Source organism: Haplochromis burtoni, unplaced genomic scaffold (assembly GCF_018398535.1).
Source record: "Haplochromis burtoni strain Fernald_Lab_line unplaced genomic scaffold, NCSU_Asbu1 Contig_11, whole genome shotgun sequence".
NCBI lineage: Eukaryota > Metazoa > Chordata > Actinopteri > Cichliformes > Cichlidae > Haplochromis > Haplochromis burtoni.
In genome coordinates this window covers 3,158,265-3,168,069 of record NW_024582372.1, presented here as the reverse complement: position 1 = coordinate 3,168,069, position 9,805 = coordinate 3,158,265, and the positions used below count along the sequence as shown (strand labels likewise).

General features: G+C 40.0%; 1 protein-coding gene across 2 annotated transcripts; it reads right to left on the bottom strand.

Moving 5' to 3' along the window:
• Positions 1-2,286: 2,286 nt before the first annotated feature.
• On the bottom strand, positions 2,287-9,556 carry rab4a (RAB4a, member RAS oncogene family). Of its 2 annotated transcripts, none has more exons than XM_005915083.3 (8): positions 9,366-9,556; positions 7,219-7,299; positions 5,162-5,276; positions 4,443-4,505; positions 4,050-4,204; positions 3,828-3,923; positions 3,364-3,509; positions 2,287-2,424 (listed from the first exon to the last, which is right to left on the bottom strand). In XM_005915083.3, the coding sequence occupies exons 1-7, from the start codon at positions 9,379-9,381 to the stop codon at positions 3,394-3,396; spliced, it is 642 nt and encodes a 213-aa protein (XP_005915145.1). In that variant the 5' UTR covers positions 9,382-9,556; the 3' UTR covers positions 2,287-2,424; positions 3,364-3,393. The 2 variants fall into 2 exon arrangements, with proteins under 2 accessions (XP_005915145.1, XP_042070008.1); XM_042214074.1 differs by lacking the exon at positions 9,366-9,556 and adding an exon at positions 7,786-9,355.
• Between the last annotated feature and the right edge of the window lie 249 nt (positions 9,557-9,805).

The window sequence follows — 9,805 nt, the reverse complement described above, 5'->3', positions numbered from 1 at the left end:
TGATAAGTAGATAACTGGGAGGTAATGAACTGCCAGTGGTTTTCCTGTAATTTACACCTTTATTTTTTCAACTGTAAGCCTATATGTTATTAGCCGATAGTTTTACTGGTCTGACCTAATTGATATCAAATTGAGCTATATGTGGCCCAAAATGTAAAATGGGTTTGATACCCCTGATCTAAAGTATATCTGAGCTGATGCGACGCGTGAATGCTCTGATGCAAAACACGCCTCATAATCGTTTCCTCCGACTTAACACGGTCAAAGTTAACAACAGGAGATAACAAGGAGTAAAGCACACACTGGATAAGCCTCAAACCATCGTTAAAACTTAAAAACCAACAAGTTAGTATGACCCCACATCTGGCAGCAGTCAACACTCATGTAAACAGGCAACATTTATATACGACAGGTCAGTCATTAGACTTGAGTGGAAAACTTTGGATAAAGAAAGTTTTACACCAACATTTTATTCAGTTGCGGTTGCTGACTTGTGAATTCAAAGATGTACCTTCATTTAACACAAATGAAAGCCCAGTGTCTACACAGAACATGTCAGGCTACCTCTGTTTATTATCTGTGAGCTTGTCAAAAAAACAAACAAATCCAAAAACAACAAATAAAAATTTGTTTCAGAATCTTTTCCCTCATAATTCATAATAAAATCTGAACCAGCTTGTCCTGTTTAACAAATAAAATAAAATACTGAGTACTGCCCATCACTAGTATCCTGCTACAAGTTGCCAGTGTATAGTTGCTTCAAATGATAATGATGCAGTGGAGCACGAAGCAGATGCTGAATATGATATCTATTATAATATACACGTAATATCTCTTCATAATGAAATACTCTGATATTTTGTTTGAGAAAACATGCGTCAAACTATTTACAGAAACACTGTACAGGTACAGGGATGATTTAGGGGAGAGGAGGAGAGAAAAAGAGGGATGTAAAAGTGTGTGTGTATTTCCTGCAATATCATATCAATATTAAGGTGTTGCCCTGACCATCACTGTTACTGATTAGTCATGCTTTTTAATAGAGAAATAACATTGTTAAAGACTCTGTTTTAGGAAAAGATCCATGTTTCTGCTAATTCTAATAAAATACGGTATTTTTCCCCTTTCTCAAAACACATTTTCACAATGAAAATGTAACAGGTCATGGAAGTACAAATATTTCCATGTTTGCTTTTGCTTGAAAGAAACAAATTAAGTGTTTCTCATCCACTCATTTCCTGCTGAAGGCCATGAGAGCAGCAGTGTAAGCAGAGATGCCTAGACCTCCCTGTTCCCAGCATCCACAGTTTTTAATGGTCCAGCTGAGAGATGCAATCTCAACAGCTTGTCTGACGACAGCCCATAGGACATGCATCAAACACCTCAACATGGAGGAGCAGTGTTTCTACTGACTGAGATCCTTGCTCTATCTCTAACAGACCCCATACACTACAGCTGGGGATTGTTCGTCCACTAATTCTTTAGTTCAACACCCGCAGCCACAGGTGAGGACAGGTAGATTAATCTGCTTCAGTCTCAGCTGAGAACGGGTAATTCACCCTTTTACAGCCTGGGGTCTTATCTGAGGGTGCCAATTCTCATCCCATCCACTTCAACACTCAGATTTGAGCCATTCATCCACCACAACCTCATCTTTTTTTCCTCCTGTGACATCAAACCTATGACATCACATCCTATGCATAATTATTCAGTTGCAATGATGGTCTGGATATTTTAACAAGAATACAAACAGTGATATCAGGTGAAGAAAGGGAGTGGAGGTGGCACACAAGAAGTGCAAACTGCACAGCTACACAGGATACTGTTAGTGGTGTGTTTGCAAATGCAAGCATGGAGTTAGCAGATAATTAGAGCAAGAGAAGCAGAAGACCTGTGGAAGGGAAGGGACTTAAATTAGCATGTGGTCGAAGGAATATTTCCACAAGACGAGAAATTTTTTTTTCTGAGAAAATCAAGACCACGCATCAGTGCACTAAGTATCAAACTGGAGCCAGGGGGCAGTTAGTTTAGCTCAATCTAAAGGTCTGTGGAGCTTGCTCCAAAAATCTGTATTTAGTATGTCTGTTTAAGTAGCTGGAGGGTCGACTGGGAAATCTAAAATGTGGTAATCTGGGTTGGCAGGTGTGTGGACGAGAGAAGTGTTGGGGGTGGTCTTGGTTGGAGGGACAGTTTGGTCCAATAGAAGAGCAGACTGTTGGCTGATCTCTGGTTACCTTGGAGATCTTTAAGTTCTGGGAGGGGGCGTGACAGGGAAGTCTTTTGAGCTATCTGCATGGCAACAAGGTTCTGAGGGGTCCGTGCAAAGGTTAGGGGTCAAAGGTCGGGGAGAAGTCACCAGCGTAGCGATCTGAACCCCACGTTATCAGGTCTCACATGGCTGTTTTTCTCCTGGTCTTCACAAACCTGCATATAAAACACACAGATGTTGCAGAAATACACAAAAGTATGGGCTCAAAATGTGGTCATAAATATTTTGTACTTGTAAAAAAGATTTGTGTGTGCGTAAAAAAGATTTGTATGTGTAAAAAGAATTTGTGTGTGCGTAAAAAAGATTTGTATGTGTAAAAAAGATTTGTATGTGTAAAAAAGATTTGTGTGTTTATCATTTACTCGAGAGTCATCACAATTAATCAAGCTATTTTAAATATCTGCCGCTGGTCTGGTTTTTAGCGCCCTGAGGAGTGCTTACTGGACTTCATGTAGGAATCAGCAAAACTGCTTCATAGTGTTCTGCTGCTAATAATAATAATAACAACAATAACAACAACAACAACAACAATAACAACAACAACAATAATAATAATCATAACAATAACAACAACAACAACAACAACAACAACAACAATAATACTAATAATAATAATAATAATATCTAGGCAAAAGCAATAATCTGACATGTAAACAGGGAAAACTGTCAGACTGCAGCTGGAACTGTGGTGTAACGACTTTCTATCAGCGATCAGGCATCAGTTCAGCCAAAGTCTGGTGCAAATAGTTATGGACACCAGAATTTCTACGTTCATCTTATTGTGTAATATGTAGGTAATAACATACATCCACCTTTTACTTTATGCCACTATTTAATGATTACAGCCTTCATGATTACTGTCTTGGACAATCATAATGAAGGCTTCCTTTCAAATGATGGGTGGATCAAGTGCGCAGAAGCAAAAATGGGCACTGACTAAATATAGAATTACTGAGTCTGCACATCTGAGAGACACTGCGGGGAGCAGAAGGCATAATTTCAGCTTCTAAACACAGGTTCTCCTTATTTGAAAGCCCTCAGACACCTTTTCATTTTAATGCTGTGTAGACAGTACAGACTCAGGACCCCCTCACCTCGTCTGTATGTGTTACAGGACACGTCCACTAGCAGCCGCATTCTTGGGTGCCCTGTGGCTGAGCACGACGAGGAGAGCGAAGCTGTCGTAAAGCAGCGTCGCCGTATTGGATACCTGAGCCCATCCTTTCTGGATCCAGCTCCCCTGAAACACAAGAGATCACATGAGTGAACAGTCAGCGAGATAACCAACTTACACCTATTGTGCTTAGTTCACTGACAGTTGAGAAAAGGCTTTAATCATCTATATAAGTTTGCAAAAGGCTTTTGTTAAAGTTCGATTCTTCCTGGAACAATGCTGTAGGCCAGCTAGTTGATGGGTTAGCTGTCTGGGCTTCTGAATGATATAAAAATATTTTGTTTCTGACTGAGGTAGTGGTGTTAAGAGATATACAGAATCATGTGGTTTGACAGAATAAGCGCTGGGGCACACACAGGTAAGGGTGTTGACTACAGCTCATACCTGACTCTATCTTGTTGAGGATTTTCCGAGCACACTGGACAAAGGCCTCTTCGACGTTCTCCCCTGTTAGAGCGCTGGTTTCCAGGAACATCAGCTCTGTTACATAAGTTTACAATGAACACATTATAATAAATAACAATTCAATAATTCTTTGAAGTTGATGGTCTACACATCTAACAACAACAACAGGAATCGTTCCCAATAATCAGCTGCTGGTCTTACCGTTCTCCTGAGCGAAGCGGGAAGCCTCCAGAAAGGTGACCTCCCTGTCAGCATCCAGGTCCTTCTTGTTCCCACACAGGATTATGACGATGTTCTGACTCGCCAGCATCCTCGCGTCACTCAGCCATGTGGTCAGAGCGTTGTACGTCTCTCGACTGCAACAAAAAATAATAATAAAAAGGATGGCAGGTAATGACATGTTACAGTTTGGAATAGATGTGGAAGCTAATTAGAAAACCAAAATAAATTAGAGGCTTGAAACACAGAGCCTATCATATTTCTCAGTTTGTGCATCCTCAATTCCTTTTAGTCTTAGGCAAGAGGGTGGAGAGAGGAGAGGAGGAGGAACAAATTAGAGAAATGTGAAAAGCCTAGCATCACATTGTGTGATACCTGGTGATGTCATAGACCAGCAGGGCTCCTGCTGCTCCTCTGTAGTAGCTCCTGGTCACAGACCTAACACACAGACACACACAGATTAGTAGACATACATTGAGAACAATCAGGAAGTATACAATACATTCCCCCTGAAGAAAAGAAAAAACATCAATGCATGTGTGAAAACCATTTAACTCCTGAACTTTGTAGAGACCTACTTAAATGTCTGCTGCAGTTTAATCAGGTTGGTCTTTAACTTGCTAGCTCTACAGTCCACGTGAGCTGGATTGTGGCAATGCACAGACAGACCTAACCGTCTGGGGCATGCATCACTAGTGAGTGGGTGTCATGTTTGCTGCTCAGTGCACCCTCTGTTCAGACAGCTGCATTTAGCCAGGACAAAACAACAGAACCAATTCCTGGCGTGTGCTACCTCAAAAAAAAGGCAATTCTGGAAAATATCTTCACCAGATTCGCCTTAAATTGTTATAGCAGCTATAGCAGAAAATTGAATAAATAAAATAATCAGAAGCAACAAAACTATTCCTGTTTTACTCAGGACATCAATTAGGCAGCCGAGTTTAATAACAGCTTTTTGAGCTCTCCGTTACATTCCAAAACTCCCGTGTCTGTTACTCTGGTCTTTAAGCTATAGTACTGCTAGCTGAATGTCTGCAGCATAACAGAGATGACTTGTGTGCCAAGTGCATATTCACGTTGGGCTTTTTTCCTACCTGAACCTCTCTTGTCCTGCGGTGTCCCAAATCTGAAGCTTGACCATTTTGTTGACCACGCTGATGATCTTAGAGCCAAACTCGACTCCGATTGTGTGGTTAGATTCATCCTTGACTAGAAAAAAAATAAATACATAAAACATGCAAATGCATTAATATTATTAAATAAGGGGGATTAATAGGGATGATATGATTATCACTGTGTGGCTGTAAGGAAAACAACTGTTGCTTCTGCACTTCAATGAAAAATAAGCCAATTTCAGCATGTGTGGATGAGACAATGATTTTCTTTGAAGTTTTTCTCCTGGAGTCTGGTTGTAGGTTTTGGTTTCACCCTTAAAAAACAGAACCAATCATAAAAATCACACATTTAGAAGTTGTTTTTTCATAAATGTATCCCTTCATGCCTTAAAATGTGGTTCAACCTGGTGTAAAATGTGATGTAGCTTGATGTCACTCACACTTTTGCCTCCTTTCGCATCTGTGAATATGAAATTTCATTCCAATCTCTACTGACACCCACTCCTCCCCTGCTGCTGTGCAGTTCCAGCAAATCGGTTCACCTCTGACTCTGCTCACACACTAACACTGCTCTACTTTACACAATGGTAAGTTGACACTGGAGTATTTGAGCTCTACATGTTTGAACTGGAAAGTCATTCTGAAGAAAAACAAGGGGAAATTGACCACATGTCAATATATCAGATTGGCTCAGACTGGCAAATTTCACATACACTATTTGCCGATAGCATTCACTCCCCCATCACAATCATTGAATGTAGGTGTTTCAGTCATTTCAAATCCCACTGGTGTATAAATATCAAGCACCTATGCCTGCAGACTGCTTCTACACACATTTGTAAAAATGGGTTGATCTCAGGAGCTCACTGAATTCCAGTGTGGTACTGTGATAGGATGCCACCTGCCCAACAAGTCCAGTCTGAAATTTTCTCACTACTAAATTTTACACAGTCAACTGTTAGTTGTATTATAACAAAGTGGAAGCATTTAAGAACGACAGCAACTCACACACACAGTGTCTAGAAATAAAAAAGTCAATTTTGTCAATCACTGCAGACCTCCAAACTACATGTGGCCTTTAGATCAGCTCAAGGACAGTGCATAGATAGCTTCATGGCCACACAGCTGCATCCAAGCGATACATCACCAAACACAACTTAAAGCGTCGGTTGCAGTGGTGTAAAGAGCACACTGCCACTGGACACTAGAGCAGTGGACAAGTATGAGTTTGGTGGTTGCCAAGAGAACAGCACTTGTCTGACTGCAAACTCTTAATGCTTCAGCATATCAAGACACTTTGGACCATTTCATGATTCCTATTTTGTGGAAACAGTTTGGGATGGAAGCATTTGACTGGCCTGTAGAGTCCTGACCTCAACCCAACAGAGCACCTTTAGGATGAATTAGAGCAGAGACTGCAAGCCAGGCCTCCTCAAACCACATAAGTGTCTGACTTCACAAATGCACTTCTGGAAGAATGATCAGAAATTCCCATGAACACACACCTAGATCTTGTGGAAGAGATCTGGAGCTGTTATAGCTGCAAAGGGTGGGCTGACATATTAAACGCAATGGATTAAGAATGGGATGAGACTCAAGTTTATATGAGTGTGAAGGCGGACGAGCAAATAGTTTTGTCATTACAGTGGATCATCCTCAACAATATTAGAAATGTAAATGCATTTCTTATCTAACACAACCCCCTTTCCAGCGTGTCAGCTCTGAGAAGCTTAGCTTTAACCCAAAGTTAACAGGACAGATTTCTTAGTTTTGCCTATAAAACTCAGAATGCAAGTATAAATGCACACAGTTAAATCCATGGATTAAGAATGCAGTCATATCCATTAATTTGACTGCTTATTTCACTCATGAAATATTGACTTAAAATGTTGAAATCTTGATTTCCATCCTAGGAATCTTTAACATGTGGAAATTACTGGCATATTTACTGTCTCATTTGCCTGAAGAAAATTCCCTGATGTAGTGCTGTAGTTTGCAGTAAACAGTCAGGAGTGTAATGGATCTTTCAGACTTACACCTCTTCTCTATGAACTGGTGCAGAAGACAGGATTTTCCCGTTCCAGCATTCCCAATCACCAGGAATTTAAAGAGGAAATCTGCAAAGGGAAAAGCAAGGACACACATTACATCAGTTGGGCTATTATTATCAGACTATATGAAACTAGTTGCTATAGACGGTAGCTAAAACGACAGGAAATTACAAGAAAAATGTGGGAAAAGCTCAGTTACTGTAGTCTTAGTTTGGTATATCCAGCTCGTTTTTCTTGTCAATTTAGTTTCATTTCCACAGTGAGTTTGCTCGTTTCATTTTAGTGTTTAGCTTCAGTGCTAGCTTTCTTATTTATTGTAATCTGGGTTGTGCTTTTCAGGGGTTCAGAACAGATATTATAATACAAACACAGGCAGTTAGCTCACAGTCATTCCAAGCCTTAATAACCAAATGTACCAAGGCCTAATGAAGCTACATGTGACAACAAACTAAATAAGTTTAGTTTAATTAGTCAATGTCATGTCAGTTAGTCCATCTTTAAAAAACAGTTTTATTTTTTTAGTTTAGTTTTAGTGAACTGTAATAACTTGACCTGAGAGATAAAACTCATCCTTCAGTTGATCCATCTACAAACTCAGTTGTTCTTAAGGAAAGGAAACAGGGAGAAAAGGTTGAGGTATGCCAAATTACACAAGAACTGGAGTGAAACTCAGTGGCAGTTTGGGATCATCCTGATAGAAATCAGAAATAAAGGCAGTCAAAATCCAATGAAGAGCTTTGAATGTCCTTTGAGAAGTCCAGAGAACTATTCCTGAAGACTACTTAAAGAAATTACAAAAACCTGTCTAACAGAGTTCAGGCTGTGCTGAAGAATACCAAATCCTGACTTTCACACTCATTACAAACTCTGTTTTTGCCTTATATTCTGTATTTCCATATATTTTTGCATGTTTCAAAGAAAGTGCTGCACCTATTTCTTATTTTCCTTGCAAAATATAAACAAATGAGGGTGTGGCTCAAGTTCCGTACACATGACCTTTCAAAATATTCTAGAGAAATCAGAAACTGTAGCTTCATATATTTTGTAGCTCATTTAAATTTAGTTTTCCCCCCACTTGAGTGGTGAGAGTTACCGTCACTGTTATGAAGTCCAGTAAATCCAGTAATCTCTGCAGTAGCCTTGCAAACACCCACATTTACCAGCATATACTCCTGTAGTATTATTATAGCTAAAGAGGACAAGTACATTTTTTCATACAAGACAGAAAAGAATCACCTGCGATAAAATACAATGCAAAAATCAAGATGCAGACAAATCATATAACCACATCACCACAGTCCAGCACAGACTAAATTGTGGATTACAGAATGATTTTATGAGTAGTAAACTAGAAATTTGATTTTTGTCTTTAATTTTCTTGGCAGGTGTTCTAAATGGGTTTCAGATATATAACTGTGACAAACTGTGCACATCGGCTCCCAAAATCAATTTATCAGTCAGGCTCAAGCATATGCTGCACAATACTGTGATGCTTTGGCCATAATAAACTGATGTTTAACAACAAACAGCGCATGGCTTTACTTGCTTGATTTTATAGCTTTCAAATATTGATATAGGTATCATCCTAATGAAAAACAAACAAAAAATTAAGTACCCCACCCCTCCTCACAAAGAAAATATTGTGGAGGCTTTGATGTAGGCAAACAAAAACTACAGTCAGCTGTTCTGTGTAGCGGAGGAATTTATCCACTATTAAACCACTAAACTAGCAAAATAATCATTATTTTGGTGTAAAATGGTCAAGCTAAGAAAACAATGCCTCATATATGACTGTAATGTTGCAGCTCAGTCAGATATTACAGCTGCACCAAGCCCCAGCCAGGTGTCAGCTTCCCTTGTCTTTTACGATACCCTCCGGGGAGCTTTGTAACCTTGTACCGTTGGTACATTTTTTGCACACGGCAACACTAAACTCTGCTGTACAGCCTTTGTGGGTTTCCTTACGCTGACGAGGCAACTTTTAAGGCCAGCAGCCTTCAGCGGCGGCTCGGTTAGCCTGTCAGCTATCTGTTTACGATGAGAAAAAGCTCTCTGGGCACACCTGCCCCATCCCATCTCTGAGGCTACGGGAGGATGATAACGGTGGCCACAGGTCAAAAGTGCTATCTTACCGTACGACTCCGACATCGCCAGTGTGGCGGTTTGACAGCAATAAAGAAGGGAGGGAGAAATGGGAGTTGACAGATGGTTAGCTAGCTAAATAAAAGGAAAATACTCCTGTTGGTGATTTCCGCGGAGTCCAGCTGATTTTCCCCTCCGACTTCCCGTACGCGGTTTGTTTCAAAATAAAAGCCGTCTGTGCTCCTAACCGAAGAACCGTTGGATCACTGTAAAGTCTTCAGGCAGCCGCAGGGTGGCGCTGTGTCTGCTTGAGACTTTTGACACAGACTGCTGTTTGGGTCAATTTTTACATGTGACTAAACGAATAAATATTAATTATTTTATTTTGAAATTGGATGACTTTTCCTAAGGTGACCCCTAAAACATAAAAAATAAATATTTTTTTAAAATTTATGTGCTACATATTTCTGTACACTGAGACTGCTCAGTG

Bases quoted from the DNA above. Each gene is read 5' to 3' on its own strand.
- rab4a (XM_042214074.1), bottom strand. From the start codon at position 7,819: ATGGATCAACTGAAGGATGAGTTTTATCTCTCAG. The intron at 4,506-5,161 runs GTAGGAAAAAAG...TCTGTGTGTTAG, and splicing joins GCAGGACAAGAGAGGTTCAG to GTCTGTGACCAGGAGCTACT. The intron at 4,205-4,442 runs GTATCACACAAT...TTTTTGTTGCAG, and splicing joins CTGGTCTATGACATCACCAG to TCGAGAGACGTACAACGCTC.